At 48.2% G+C, this 16636-nt stretch overlaps 1 protein-coding gene across 1 annotated transcript in view; it reads left to right on the forward strand.

Moving 5' to 3' along the window:
* Positions 1-16636, forward strand: part of RORA (RAR related orphan receptor A) — a 293221-nt gene that overhangs the window by 253776 nt on the left and 22809 nt on the right. Inside the window, exon 4 of the mRNA XM_048481881.1 lies at positions 2228-2250. Within this exon, the coding sequence (XP_048337838.1) occupies positions 2228-2250 (23 nt within the window). The remainder of the gene's footprint in view (positions 1-2227; positions 2251-16636) is intronic.

The raw sequence follows: 16636 nt of genomic DNA on the forward strand, positions 1-16636 counted from the left end.
TGGGGTGGTGATTTTCAGCCCCCCCCAGGCATGTGTTCTGTGCAACACTCACCCCCTGGCCCCCTGGTAGCTCCGCCTCTGTTGTGAGCCGCCATGAGCCCCCAGTGGGGAGAGAGTGTGGAGGTATAAATGAATTACCCTGCTACTCAGTAGTTCAATACAAATGAGCCCCGCCACTCCCACATTGACTCACTGCACGGTGAGAACAGGCCTAACTAAGTGTACTAGCCTCGCCCCATTTCACCTTGATTGCCTGTTCATGTGCCAAATGTGACTGCGGGTAGGTAGTGCCGATGTGTACACCCATTTCCTATAGCCAGCAATGTCCTTAAGCCCCACTGCTGATCACAGGGATGGGGTATACATGGGGTCTCACGCTGCCGATGGCCAGATGGTTGTTCAGAGACGGGGGCAGCATCAGAGTGCTTGTGCCTGCTCTTCCTCCCTGTGTAGGGTTGTCAGCCCAGCTGGGAAACATTTGGCGATTTGGGGGTGGAGCCTAGGGAGGATGGGGTTTGGGAAAGGAGTCCACTTTCCAAAGCAGCCATTTTCTCCAGGTGAACTGATCTCCAGGTGAACTGACCCTAGAGAACAGTTGTAATAACCAGAGATCTCCAGGCTCCACTGGACATTGGAAACCCTGTTCTTGCATGATGGGTCAACGTGCAGAAAAGGTCATCTGAACTGAACTTGAGAGGTGAGATATCTGGTGTTGGTCCCCTTGTGGTATTATCAGCCCCACTGAAAAAGTATGATAGAATGGATTGGGGAGGCGCAATGCCTTACATAGTTCGGAAACAAGGACAGAGGGCAGGTGGGGGGGGGGCGGCAGGATTTGAAGATAACTGGCAAAAGAAAAGCCACAATTTTAAAAAGTTACAGAATTCTTACTGTGTAGTGGTTGAGGTTGTCTGATTCTGTTGGAAGACCCATAAACCTTTCAGTGTAAATGGATGCTGAAATATGGAATAAAAGCAGAAGAAGTCCTTATATATTTATACATTCCAGACATATTGTATTACAGACAAGAGCAAATATCGCTGGGGTGATTACAACTACTCCTTGCTGTCCATTCCGAGGAATAAGTAGTTTGATGTAACATGGATTAAGTTGGGGTGCTGTGTGGTTTCCGGGCTGTATGGCCGTGTTCTGGCAGCATTCTCTCCTGATGTTTAACCTGCATCTGTGGCTCGCATCTTGATAGATGCCAGCCACAGATGCAGGCAAAACATCAGGAGAGAATGCACAGCCCGGAAACCACAAAGCACCCCAATGATTCCGGCCGTGAAAGCCTTTGATGATACATGGATTAAGTTATTTTAAAGCTTTATTTGTCCAAACCACTGCACTGCGGCTTGTGACCAAAGTCGATTACAGGCCTGTGAATAAGTACATAATCTTTCCAAAGATAATTACTTTAACATCTTTTTGATCTCAGTAGAAAAGTATAAAAAACATACTGACATCAATAGGACTTAAATAATACTTACCTTTGGCAGAATAATACACGGGCATATTTACAGAAGTTTGTATTTTCCTTTGTTTATGGGAATTGGGGAGGGGAAAAAACAACAGTACTTTGGGCCAGTTGCATGATAAGACTGCTCATAAATATCAAGTAGGAAACAGGGACGTAGGTATAGATTTTCAATGGGGGGGGGTTCGAGGGGGCCACACCCCCACCCGCCCCTAGGGCATGGTCACACCTCCCCAAGCCCCGCCCCTGGCCTAGCGCTTATAAAAGCAGCTCTCCGAGGTCAGGGATGGCAGACTCCCCTGCCCTGCCCTCCCCTGCCCCACCCCTCTGGGCAGAGACATAGAGGGAAAATGGAGCCTGGTGCAAAATCTGAGTTTTGCGCCCCCCCCCCCTCCGGCAGCCGCTGTGATGCTGGAATCCACCCCCAAACGGCATCACTTTCAATGGTGTTTAAACTAGAGAGCCCAAATTCTCCTTTTAAATCCACCTTAAAGGGAGAATCTGGGGTCCCTAGTTAAACAACATTGAAAATGATGCTGTTTTGTGGTGGATTATCCCCCACCCTGAAACAGCATCACTTTCAATGTGGCGTAGTGGTTAAGAGCAGGTACATTCTAATCTGGAGGAACCGGGTTTGATTCCCTGCTCTGCCACTTGAGCTGTGGAGGCTTATCTGGGGAATTCAGATTAACCTGTGCACTTCCACACATGCCAGCTAGGTGACCTTGGGCTAGTCACAGCTTTTCGGAGGTGTTTGTTGTGAGGGAGCAAGGGTGTTTGTTGTGAGGGAGCAAGGTCAAGGAGATTGTAAGCCCCTTTGAGTCTCCTACAGGAGAGAAAGGGGGGATATAAATCCAAACTCTTCTTCTTCTAAACTGAGGACCTCAGATTCTCCCTTTAAATCCATGCCGAAGGGGGTGGATTTAAAAGGAGAATCTGGGGAAATTTGGGGGGTGACTGCTGTCAGGGGCGCAATGGTTAAGCTGGAAGCACCAAACTTTCAGGGTATCTTTAGGAGTCTTTCCTAATGTTACCACCCAGGTTTGGTGAATTTCGGTTCAGGGGGTCCAAAGTTATGGACCCTCAAAGGTGTAGCCCCATCTCCTATTAGCTCCCATTGGAAACAATGGGGGATGGGGTACCCCCTTTGGGAGTCCATAGCTTTGGACTCCCTGGACCAAACTTCACAAAACCTGGGTGGTATCAATAAGAGACTCTCCTGATAGTACATCCCAGGTTTGGTGAAGTTTTGTTCAGGATGTCCAAAGTTATGGACCCTCAAAGATGTAGCCCCCATCTTCTATTAGCTCCCATTGGAAACAATGGAGGATGGGGGCACCCCCTTTGGGGGTCCATAACTTTGGACCCCCTGAACCAAACCTCACCAAACCTGGGTAGTGTCATTGTGAGAGTCCCCCAAACAATCCCTGAAAGTTTGGTGCTGCTAGCCCAAATAATGCGCCCCTGCAGGCCAAAAACCGAAAAAGCACAAAAATATTTTAAAAACCCACAAACGGAGGGGCGGAGCTTCGGACATGAATGGGGGGGTTCAAACCCGAGAACCCCCCCCCCTTACCTACGTGCATGGTAGGAAATATCTTAAATGGAGGACCGTCACCCAAACAAACTCCTTTTGGCTTGTAAAATGGGCAAAATAGTAATTACATCTGTGAACATATTGTTGTAATGGGATGAGGAGGATTTAAAAGCTGTCTTGCTGTCTAACACAAGCATCATTCTCGGTTCACACATCAGGAGGGAGAAGGAAATCTGTAATATATTGCAAGTGTGGGTTTTTTAATCTTAAAATTCTCAAATGCCTTATGGTTTATTCGTTACAGACATTTTCCCTTTTAAACACAGTCACGCTAATGACTTTCCAATGAGATGCACTCTCTATATGGAAATAGGATTCTGCATGGGCATCATTTTTATGGAAGGCACAAGAAGCAGACGTTGTGTGCTCGATAGTTTATACAGATTCAAAGATCTGTGGGTGGAAGAGATGAGTCCATGGCCCTGCTGTATTTGCACACCACTCCTATGAATACCGTCCCCCACATACGATCTCTCATCTGTTTCGTATCTTAGGTCCTTTCCGCACATGCAGAATAATACACTTTCAATCCACTTTGCAACTGGATTTTACCGTGAATAATAGCAAAATCCACTTGCAAACAGTTGTGAAAGTGGATTGAAAGTGCATTATTCTGCATGTGCAGGAGGGGGCTAGGAGTTCCCCCCTCTCTTCAGCTAAACAGAGCTTTGTTAAATGAATACACAGATCATGTTTGTTGGTCTAATGTATCAAAAAGGAGGAAGGTAAATTGTGTATGATCTCCAGCCACATAAATACCCAGCTCCATTACTACGTGTCCCTCTGAAATTATCCTATCAAATGTGTCCTATTCCCCTCTATTATTTCACTCTGCCACAATTTTCTAACCTGCAGACATACATCACTGGCTATTGTGCCATATCTGCACTGCAGCAGTCATTTGCAACCAGGTTTGTTTTGTCTACACAAGAAAATCCAGTTGTGAATGATTGCTGTTACATACAATATCCATCAATGTGCAGATGTAGTCTGGGACAGGATAGCTAACCCAGCACAGCTAGAAGAAGAGTGGGCTTTTATACCTCACTTTTCTCTGTCTTTCAATGAGGCTCAAAGTGGCTTATAATCACCTTCCCTTCTCCATGCGGTGGATTCAGGGACATGGTATTATGTTGTTTGGCCCTGAGTGAGGAAATGGAGTGAAACTGGATAGATTTTTGTGTTTCTTTTTTTAAAAAGTTCTTTTATACTGCTGACTATCTGCTTTGATGATTGTGTGGCAAATTCTTACCTAGACAACCAGGTTTGTTTTCTCACTCCTACACATGAAGCCTGCTGACTGACCTTGGGCTAGTCACAGTTCTCTCAGAACTCTCTCAGCCCTACCTACTTCACAAGGTGTCTGATGCATGGGGGGGGGGAGACGATAGTAACCCACTTTGAGACTCCTCGTGGCAGAGAAAAGAGGGGTATAAAAACCTACTCTTCTTCTTTGTATAATTATGAATTAGTCTTTCTGTGAGCAAGATCGTCTCTGCAGATGGAATTATAAGGAATCTGATTAAGAAAGAGTGCTTTGAAGGATTTTTTTCCCCTAGGTATCCTGTGAATTTTGCCAGAGTGGGTACTGTGTTTCAAAATTCATTGTTTGCACTTTACTTTCCCGGATTGGCATTTATGAGTTTTTCCCATACCATAATATTCCCAGCTGGAGACAGGAGCCACTGCAATTCCACACTGAAAGATCCCGGTGCCAGATCCAAGTGCCAATGAAGCTACGTAGCCACCATAGGACTGGAAGAAAACAACAGGGAAGTTAAACGATCTGTGATTAAACAGTTGCCTTCGAAGAACCCAAGCAGCAAATAGCAGAAGCCAGAGGGAATATTTGCTTTGGCATTCTAAGGCACTGAGCGAGGCAAGATGTCCTCAGCAAAAAGCCTGAACAGTCTCTACCAGACACAGAAGCAAATACGAATCGACTCTATACGCTGTATAGTAACTTTCCTTCTCAGTCACTTTGAAAGGTGTAGATGCACACTTCTAGACTGGGAACAGGAGGCCAACATGATGTGGTGGCTAGTGTGCTGGACTAGAATTTGGGTGCTTTTTACAGAGAGCGAAATGTTCATGAAAAGCATTCACTTCTCAGCTCCTCATTAGTGCAGCCCCCTAGGTTGATTACAATCCAGCTAACCTCGCAACTGATGAGGTCCCTTTTCTTCTGGTTAAAGGATGTCACTTTCCAAAGGAAGCAGAGGGAGATTTCCAATCACCAAGTTGTTGTCAGAGTGGTACTTACACAGAGAAATGGCAGACTCACTAATTAAAGGTTTATTAGAGAACTACATTGCGGACAAGAAAGCTAAGAGACAGGAGTAGCCTCTAGCTGCCTTGCTGACTAAAGGGAAGCAGGAGAAGACGTGACTTATTTATTTATTTATTTATTTATTTTATTAGATTTTTAGACCGCCCCATCCCCGGAGGGCTCTGGGCGGTGTACAACATGTAGGCAATACAGTTGAATAACAATTAAAATAACATATAAAAACAGCAATAAAATCTCCTAGTATATTTATCAAATACAGACCTAAGTCAAAATTAAATTAAAATTCAAGATATAAATTAGTTAGTTGGCGCTCTAGCCTGCCTCGATTAAATAAAATCCCTCCCTCCCTACGATAAACGGCTGCATGGTCAGTCACAGTGATGGCCTTGCGGCCCGGATGTTACGGGCCGATATCGGGGCACTATTGGCGGCTGGATTCCTCCGGCGTCTGGCGGAACAGTCTCGGCCTTGGTAGGCCCCGCTGAATCTCTGCAAGAACTCCCTAGGGCCCGGACAGCTGGAGGAAGAGCTGCTCCACCAGGCCGGGCCAGGGCTGTGAAGGACCTGGCCCGCGGTGTGGAGGCCAGTCCGCGATTGTCGAGGGGCCAGGGACCACCAGTAAATTGGCTCTCCGCCGATCGGAGAGAGGCCGCCTTTAGGGACATATGGGTGACGCTGTCTCGGAAGATATCGATGGCCCCAGGCCGCCAATGGCCTTTAAAGGTCAACACCAACACCTTTGAAAATGATCCGAACTCTACTGGAAGCCAATGCAGCTGCCGCAGCACATGGCTGGATATGTTCCCGAAAAGCCACTGCCTGTAAGCTAGTACGTGCTGCTGCATGGTGGACCAGTTTTAAACGCCGGATCAGGACGCGAAGGGAAGGCCCGCCAGAGCCGAAGTTACAATAGTCAAGTCTGGAGATGACCGTTGCATGGATCACAGAGGCTAGGTCCGCTTCTGAGAGTGAAGGGAGCCAGACGCCGGGCCTGACGAAGGTGGAAAAGCAGCCCGGGTTGTATGGGCCACCTGGGTCTCCATACTGAGAGAGAGACAAATCCAGGTGGACCCCCCCAGGCTGCGAACGGAGGGGATCGGCGCCAATGTGGCCCCTCCCACACCGGGCGGCTGGAAAATCCCTCACGGCCAAGCCAGAGTGATCTCCGCCTCGAAGGATTCAGTTTTAACCTGCTCTTAGTCGCAACTAACCAGCAACCGCCTCCAAAACAGTGCTGTAGAGCCGTAAGCAAGCGGCTGCCCCTCCATCAACAGAATGAGCTGTGTGCTGTCATCAGCGCATTCGATGGCAAATCAGCCCAAAACCTCGCATTCTGTAGCTGAGCAAGGGTCGCGATGTAGATAGTTAAATAACAGCGGGACAATAATGCCCCTGGGCACACCGCAGCATTGAAGCGGGTAATTTCCGAGGCTTGGTCCCTCGCGACTCACTCTAAGTTGATTCGCCCCTCGAGAAACGAGGTTATCCACTGAAGGACAGTGCCCCGCACTGGAGGCGGCCAGGCGGTGGGCCAAAAGATCGCATATTCGCATCACCGCCAAACGCTGCGGTGAGATCTAACAGCACCAGCAGCCGATCCGGCCTTTGGTCGAAGCTGAATACGGAGAGTATCTGTGGACGGCGACGGTGAACAGTCTTCCGGCCCCATGCCCAGCACGGAAGCCGGACTGGAAGGGGTCGAAAGCCCATGTGTCATCCAGAAAACCTGAAGCTGCTCCAACACCACTCTCTCACCATTACCTTCCCCAGGAAATCCAAAGATTCGGAACGGGCGTAATTGGCCAGATCTCCTGGATCTAACGATGGTCTTTTAAGAGTGGGTGGACCACTGCCTCCTTCAACTCCATCCGGAAGGTTCCTTGCTCAAGAGAACCATTGATGATACTCAACAGATGGGGTCGTGAGTCTCCGCCTCGCAGGTTTTACAAGCCAGGACGGCACGGATCCAGAGGACAGGTAGTAGGTCTTCAACAGCAGCTAAGGCTCTGTCAACAGCCACTTTCCAGAGAGCAGGGAAAAACTGGTCAAACAAGGACCCTAAGACGGCAAGGGAGTCTCCAGTTCACTACCATTGTAGCTAACGCGGATGGAAGGTCATGGCGGAGCCATCGCGATCTTATCCGCGAAAAAGCTCATAAATGCCTCACAGCCATGTCCAATTGAGGATTTTGAAGATCTCTCCGATAAGGAGGTCAGTGACCGTAATTATAATGAATGGGGCCAATTGTGCTGGGCGACAGCTAGCGGCCGCGAGAGAGGAGGAGAAGAAAGTCCTCTTCGCCTCCTTCGTCGCCATCTCATAGGCTTTCATAAGCGCCCTATAGATGTTCGCGCGAGCTTCACACACGACTTCCTCCACACTCGCCTTAGATTGCCTAAGCCCCCCGCCATAACGGGCGCAGCTCCCTCGGTGTACCATGGAGCGTGCCGAGAGCGGGGGCTAAGAGGACGCCGGGGAGCAACAACATCGATGGCATCGGAGAGTCGGGAGTTCCAATCCTCCACCTGTCTCATCGAGTGTGCCGGGCGGGATCAGGGTCCCGCAGAGCATTCAGGAAAACCAAGTGGATCCATGAGTCTCCGTGGGCGGGCGTGAAATCAGCCTCGTCAGCCTAGACGGGTTGGTGCGCAAGTCCACCCGACCTTCAGGGCAAAATGGTCGGACCATGGCACCTCTATCAATAGAGGATGCACCACTCGTAAGTTTATCCCCGACCCAAAGATCAATCCAGCGTGTGCTCCAGACATCCTCATGGGTGGGGCCAGAATTTATCAAGGAGAGGCCTATGAAGGCCGCCGCCATGGATGACACCAGGTCCGCTGGGTTGCCGGTGACATGAGAAGGCAAGCGGCCGGCGTTGGACGCTTGAAGTCCCCCCAAGACAATAAGTCTGGGAACCGCAACGCCCAGTCCGCCACTACCTCCAGCAGTCCGCCGGGCAGGTTGTCTCCCCGTGCGCTTAGGGCGCAATCCGCGTACACTAGGAGAACAGCCAACCCTCTCCGCCAGCCAACCACTCCAAGCCGCATTACACACTCTATGCCGGAGACCTCTGGGACGGGCTGCCCTGAAGGGGATAGAATCACGGATGAACAATGCAACATCACTCTCGCCCTGGGTTCGCAGGATCGGTGAATACACATCAAACCCGGGCTGGCTGACTTCAAGGCGACGGTCTCACCTTTCACAAGCACTCCAGGTTTTCAGTGATACATGCCAGGTCCACTCTGCTGGGCTCCGAGGGAAGTCCCGGAGTACCATGGTCTTATTATTGATGGACCTGGCATTGATTAACACCAAAGACCTAAGCTATGAGTGTCCCTGATCCCAACCACCATCAAGCTGGATAGGTCGGAGAGGTCAGGAAGGGCAGACGCAGCATAATTGCATCTCATGTGCCTTCTATCATACGGCCGCCGCCTACCGCAATATCTACCCCGCCCCATCAACACAGGGATCCCTAGCCCCAAGGTTTGTGCCCCCATGACTCTACCAGCCTCCCTCCCTCCCAGAAACCTGACTAATCCCCAAATTAGCCAGCTAGGCCAGTCCTAATCAATCTGGCCTTATGCCAAATTAGCTATAGTACTAGCTCTAGTATAACTCTAATAACTACCCCTGGTACAACTCCGGAGTTATCCAAATTACAATCTAAATACAGCTAACACCCAACAATAATTACACAATCTATTAATGATCTAGGTAACCCTGGTTACCAACAGCAAATCGAGATTAAAGAAAGAATACAAAAGAAAGATGCTAGATAGAAGACCAAGAGAGATCGTTCCTCAAAGGGGCCTCCTTATCATCTGGGTTCCCAGTGGGATCAGTGGGGGTAATAATAACAGAGGTCCTCCTGTGGTGGAATAACTATTACATAGGCGGCGGATCCAGGGCTCACACCACCTGAGCCAGTCGCCTACGTATAATCAGGAGAATTATGGGATGAAACTAAAAAGATGAGCCAAACAAATGTACCTAATAATAACCAAATAATAACCGGGGTCACTGCCACTGGCCCCTTCAAGCAGTCCTAAATAAATAGTATCAGTAGATAAAAACATCCAACTCTCTCACAGCGGACGTATAGTGTCCAAAAAATAAAACACCCAGTTCTCTCACACCTGGTGTGTATATACTGAGGAAAATTAATGAAAGTACCACATGCTCGAATTTCAGTAGCTCCCCACTGTGTAGCAAGCCACTCCGCTGGGAACGTCCGGCTGCCCAGTATGTTGCCAGGGCCTCTACTAGTTTGTAAGGTCACAGGCCGGGTCAGACCCGCTGTTATAGCAGCATCCGGGGCTCTGTCCGTAGAATAGAAAGTTACGTCTGTGGAGTGGTAGAAAACTTCAATTATCCACTCTTGTAATACCAGAGTTGGCCACAGGATCAGACACTCTGTTGCCACCTTGTGGCAGAGAGTGATATCGCTCCTGGTACGGCCAATGATGTTATTGAACAGGGAACTTCGTGGTAGTTCTTCTCAGCAGTAGCCGGCGGCGGCCATGTTGGAAAAAGGAAAAGGCCGGGGGAATCGCTGCCACCGGTCCCCCGGCACCGGCCTCCACCCCCAAAGAGTGGGGGGGCCCCTACTGCCAACGTCTCCGCGGCCGCTGGGCGCCCCACCGAGACGCCGTCACCTGCGTCGCCACCGCCGGGGCGCTCCGCCGCCGTCTCCGCCGCCGTTTCCGCCTCTGGTTCCGACTTTGGGCGCTGCCCCCTACTTTTCTCTGGCTCCCCAACTCTCTCCAGCTGCGGGGCTGCGGGGCGCTCGGCTCGGCCGGTCTTTTGCTGACGGAGCGAGGGGGATCCCTTGTCAACCGACAGCTCTCCGGCTCCAAACTCGCGCACCAGCCCGCAGGCTCCGCGGTGAGAGGGGTGCCGAGAAAGTCCTTCAATGACCGGCACCCATCGCCACCGCTCGCGAGGGCGCCAACGCCAGCGCAGACACAGACACAGACGGAGCGAACGGGCCCGGTAAGAAAACGGAGGGCTAAATACCGCATTCCGTCGTCCTGGGTCATAAGGTCTTAGCTTAATCTCAAAGCCTCAGAATCTTCGAGTCCCAGAGTTATTGCACTCTCCCGTCGGCCGAAGAAGCTGCCAGGCACCAGGTCTCTCTGGTCCTAAGATTATTGCACTCTTCCCGTCGGCCGAGGAAGCCGTGAGGCACCAGGTCTCTCTTCTCAAAGATTGCAAAATGCATTAAAAGCAGACAAAAGCCTCAATTCAGGTTAATGTGGGGGGAATTTTAAAAATAAAGTCCAAATTTTTGCGGTGCTCTGCTGCCGAGCACCGACGCGGACGCCATCTTGAATCTATTTCCAAGAAGAAGCAGGATATTAGTCGAAGGACAGACAAGAGGTGACATAAAAGGATGGAAAGGCCTCTAATCTTACATTTCTATCTAACTGATCCCTTCCCTGCCCCCTGCTGGCTCTTCTTATTTATTTGCACGGTAGACATTGCTAATCCCCACACAATTAATAGTTGCCTTTTGTTAAAGTCTTTGGCCTCCCTTTAGAAGTCATGTAGGAAGAATGGGAAAAAACTTGTGTTAAAATGTTGTGGCGGAGTCCTGATATCTAAGGTTTAAATCTTCACTCAGAGACAGAGCTGACCTTAGGTCAGCTACTCTCAGCATAAATTACCCTCTCACAGGATCACAATGAGCATAAAATGGATATGGAACCTCTTGATATCCTTGGAGGAGGGTAAAATTTAAAAGTGGTATCTACATGTTTGTATTGATATTGTATGTATGTGGCTGTTTCTGCACAGCCAAAATATCCCGGGGTGAGCAAGAAAAATTTCCCTGTGTAGCCTAGAATTCCGCACGGTTCCTGGTGCTAACACGAGCCTGCCCTGGTGTTGCCCTGCAATATCTACCTTAGCCAGGGATTTTCAAAAACTGCCAGTTGGGAGGTTATTTTTTTTTAAATCCTGGCGTGACCCTGCTTGTGCCTGCTACCATGCAAAAACCAATTGGGAGCAGGATTGGTTTATTTTTCCTGCCCAGCCACCTGATCTCCCTGCTTGACATTCATTCAAGCTGCCACTCAAAAGCAACAACCAATCAGATTGTGGAACACCGGGCATGCTCAGATTTGCTTCCAAACTAAATACAGAATTTGGTCTCATACGGAGAAAACTGGAGCATTTCCTCCCCATCCTAACTCTGTTCCTGGGAAGAAGCAGGGAGCCATGCAGAAGAAGAAGCAGGGATCAATCAGATGTGGTACGTAAGACCCCAGTTCAAACCCGGTATAATTGTGATGTGTGGCAACAGCCACAGGCAGCTGCTCTAAGCCTGTTTCAGCTGGGGGAGCAGGGTATCTATCTATCTATCTATCTATCTATCTATCTATCTATCTATCTATCTATCTATCTATCTATCTATCTATCTATCTATCTATCGAGAGAGAGAGAGAGAGAGAGAGAGAGAGAGAGAGAGAGAGAGAGAGGATTTGATTTGGGGATGATTATTGAAATAGCTGTCATGAAAAAGATGATATATATGAAAAGATTTGAAGGAGAGTGAGGCATCACAGGAAGGAATTCTGGGTTGGGACTGGTCCCTGAGTCCCTCCACTTTTCACTCCTCTTCAAACCACATGTTATCGACTTGTCAACAAGAATATCATGTGCAGCCTTATCAAAATCCACACTGAAATCAAGAGAAGTTACTTGGAAGCTTATCAAAAGTCATACTGAAATCAAGATAAGTTACTTGGAAGCTTGAATTTCTGACTGAAAGTGTCCAGGACTGGGCAGCACTTGTAACAGGCACTAATAGTCTACTGAACTGACTACACTGTTTTTGGGTCCCCATGAAGCGCCACCTGAAAAATATAATAATTAAGTGACTTCACATTGCAATTGACTTATGGCGACTCCTCATGGGGTTTTCAAGGCAAGAGGTGAGCAGAGTCAGTTTGCCATTGCTTTCCTCTGCATAACAACTCCAGTCTTTGTTGGTGGTCTCCAACCAAATACTAATCATGGCTGACCCCACTTATCTTCTAAGCTCTTGTGGACTAGTCTGGGTTATTCAGACCACTAGGATCCTAAAAAAATAACTCAGAGCTACGGGCAGAACTCTTAGTGTGCCATGTCTAAATAAAGACCTGAACTGCTAGCAGCCAGGAACTTGGCTGCTCCAAGTTTTAAGGCATGTAATGGAACACACTCTGATCATCTCACACAGTTCAGTCATCTCTTTTACATCTGGAGGCTGCCTGCTGCCTGAATCCTAGGGTGGAGCAGCGGCAGTCTCTCCCACTTGCTTCCAATTCCTGGTATGGTCCAAATGTCTGGAATGAGCTCATATCTGGAATAGGGTAAGGTGCAGCTACTGGCTTCGAAGAACAGCTAGAAAGAGTCTAAGACAGTTAGACTGCGACAGGAGAAAAGTGAATGGGATCCTAGGTCAGTCTGAAAAGGGAGGAAAGCTGCGGCTAGTCAATAGTAATATCACCAGACAGCAGCTGCCAGGTCTGAGGAGACAGGTACAAATTCCAGGGATTCTGGAGAGCCAGGCAAGGAGCTACTAGAGGACAGCAGTACCTGGCCTACTCAAGTACCCTGTGTGTGTTATTTCAACTTTTGTGGTAGCGGGAAGCAGAAAGACTCTTAGTTTGTTGCTGTCAGCAGCGCTGATGCAGAGCATAGTAAGAACATAAGAACATAAGAACGAGCCTGCTGGATCAGACCAGAGTCCATCTAGTCCAGCACTCTGCTACTCGCAGTGGCTCACCAGGTGCCTTTGGGAGCTTACATGCAGGATGTAAAAGCAATGGCCTGCTGTTGCTGCGGCTCCTGAGCACCTGGTCTGAAAGTAAAGGCACATCCTTGGACAAAAGGACAGTCTTGGACAAAAAGGTACAAGATTTCTTCAAAATGTTATTCAATATATAAAAAAACAGGAATTCCGCAGAAAAGGGGCATATTGATGTGTAGTCACTAACCTAGGAGAAAGACAATAGGAAAAGATCTGCATGGACACCATGATCTTTGAAACGATAATTAAGAAAAAAAAGTGTGGTTAATAAACCAACTTGGAATCATGGTTTTCTTGGATCCTGTTTGACTTATTTATTTTTTAGATATTTATACTTGGCTTTGCTTCCTAATGGAGACCCAAGGTCTGTTACAACCCCATTCTGCCCTCTTCTGTTTTTATCCTTATAACAATCATCCTGTATGGTAGAGAAAGACAGACCCGTGGTTACCCAGCAAGTCTCCACGGACACATTTGAACCCAGGTCTCCTGGATCCCAGGCTGACACTCCAACCTCTATGCTGATCTACCTACCAAATCACAGAGGGTGAGTGGCCTACATCTGGATGACCAATTTTGTGTGGTGTGTGAACTCAGCCATTTGAACTTCTTCACTGGGGCACTAAAGAGTCTGCTTGTTGGACCAGTTTTGTTGAAGCTAAACAAGCTTCTGTTCAGGATCTGGACTGGAAATCACCTGGGAGCCTGACATAGGCTATCTTGAGTTCCATAAGAGAAAGAAAGGTGGGATATAACTGTGACAAGCAAACAATATATAGGACATAGTCACATCCACCCAGACACAGGATTTGCATTCACCAATACTGCTGCTGCTGCAGGGAGCGCAAATGCGACTACCAATGTAAATGGACTGATAACCCCACCCGCAATACAATGCACTCAACCACACCTTTGCATAGCAAGTTCCACCCAAGCACTTACTGGTTGGTTCCCCACTCTGGGACATGGACAATATATACCCCACTAAACATTCCCTTCTCACTAGATCAGGGGTAGGGAACCTGCGGCTCTCCAGATGTTCAGGAACTACAATTCCCATCAGCCTCTGTCAGCATGGCCAATTGGCCATGCTGGTAGGGGCTGGTGGGAATTGTAGTTCCTGAACATCTGGAGAGCCGCAGGTTCCCTACCCCTGCACTAGATACAGTGTGTAACAGACTTCTCTCTGGGACACACCTCTGAAGATGCCAGCAACAGATGCAGGTGAAACGTTATGAACAAGATCTACCAGACTACAGCTACACAACATGGAAAACCCAACACAACCAGTTGAATCCGGCCATGAAAGCTTTCGACAATACAATATATTAAGAAATCACATAGAAAATTAAAAACAACTTAGGTCTGAAAAACCACAGAGTCTGTTTATCACAGCACTATATTCCAGCTAAGAACATACAAACTGTTCAGTGGAAAAATGGCAAATATATTATTACCACTCCTTAAATGTCCCTAAATCATGTAGATTCTGTACAGAAATTAAAGTCACAGGTAATTCTTTCCTGCAGAACTTCAGCCCTAAAACGACAAAAAAAATGCAGGGAGAGAAGACAAAGGTGGAACCGGCAAAAGGGGGAAACAGGGAACATCCCTGGACAAGGAATTGAGGTGTTTCGTGTGTGTTTAATATGTGCTGTCTCTCCTGAACTTTTGGGACTGGGTGGAATTAGAAAATTAAGCTTATTCCCCACCCATCCCTTCCCAGATATTACTGAATCGCATTTTTTCTTGCATACAGTTATATCATCATTGTCCAGCAGCCAAAGAATTCAAACATGTTTGTCTTTAAGTACTTGATATAAAATGTCCTTGATTTAAAACAAGTTCACTCAGAGCGAGGGGGAACTGTGCCCAGGGCACGCCCCCTTAGCGCTACACACTGCGTCCACTCTAGCATCCGTCCTGTATTGTGTTCCTGGATGAGTGTCTCCTATTGGAAAACAGTGCCTAACAAAAAGCTCCCTCCTTCCAGCCAAACAAGGCAATCAGTTACAGGTCCCTTCCGCACATGCAGAATAATGCACTTTCAATCCACTTTCACAATTGTTTGAAAGTGGATTTTGCTATTCCGCACAGTAAAATCCAGCTTCAAAATGCACTGAAAGTGGATTGAAAGAGCATTATTCTGCATCGGGCGGAAGGGGCCACAGAGAGAAGATTTAAGACCCATTTTGAGAGATAATCAGAGACTAACATTTATAGTCAGGAAATCAAGGAACAATTGGCTGGTGTCCCAGATTAGATTTCAAACACTTCAGCTGTGTACTGCATCCTGGTGTTGATTCTCTGTTGACTGACACATACAGAACTGCCTTTAGCATCAAGAACTCGCTAATCAAAAGACTCAGTTATCTGACTGTTGTGGTTCTCCTGGCTGTGCGGCCATGGCCTGGTAGATTTAGCTCTGAGCATTTCACCCGTTTTTATAGCTGGTATTTTCAGAGGCATGTCATAAGAACATAAGAACATAAGAACATAAGAACAAGCCAGCTGGATCAGACCAAAGTCCATCTAGTCCAGCTCTCTGCTACTCGCAGTGGCCCACCAGGTGCCTTTGGGAGCTCACATGTAGGATGTGAACGCAATGGCCTTCTGCGGCTGTTGCTCCCGATCACCTGGTCTGTTAAGGCATTTGCAATCTCAGATCAAGGAGGATCAAGATTGGTAGCCATAAATCAACTTCTCCTCCATAAATCTGTCCAAGCCCCTTTTAAAGCTATCCAGGTTAGTGGCCATCACCACCTCCTGCGGCAGCATATTCCAAACACCAATCACACGTTGCGTGAAGAAGTGTTTCCTTTTATTAGTTCTAATTCTTCCCCCCAGCATTTTCAATTCCCACCCCCCCCCCCCCCCACCCCCCCCCCCCCCCCCCCCCCCCCCCCCCCACCCCCCCCCCCCCCCCCCCCCCCCCCCCCCCACCCCCCCCCCCCCCCATTCCTTTTATTAGTCCTAATTCTTCCCCCCAGCATTTTCAATGAATGTCCCCTGGTTCTAGTATTGTGAGAAAGAGAGAAAAATTTCTCTCTGTCAACATTTTCTACCCCATGCATAATTTTGTAGACTTCAATCATATCCCCCCTCAGCCGCCTCCTCTTCAAACTAAAGAGTCCCAAACGCTGCAGCCTCTCCTCATATGGAAGGTGCTCCAGTCCCTCAATCATCCTTGTTGCCCTTCTCTGCACTTTTTCTATCTCCTCAATATCCTTTTTGAGATGCGGCGACCAGAACTGGACACAGTACTCCAAGTGCGGTCGCACCACTGTTTTATATAAGGGCATGACAATCTTTGCAGTTTTATTCTCAATTCCTTTCCTAATGATCCCCAGCATAGAGTTTGCCTTTTTACAGCTGCCATGCATTGAGTTGACATTCCCATGGAACTATCAACTAAGACGCCTAAATCCCTTTCCTGGTCTGTGACTGATAGCACTGACCCCTGTAGC

This window comes from Sphaerodactylus townsendi, linkage group LG17, assembly GCF_021028975.2.
Source record: "Sphaerodactylus townsendi isolate TG3544 linkage group LG17, MPM_Stown_v2.3, whole genome shotgun sequence".
NCBI lineage: Eukaryota > Metazoa > Chordata > Lepidosauria > Squamata > Sphaerodactylidae > Sphaerodactylus > Sphaerodactylus townsendi.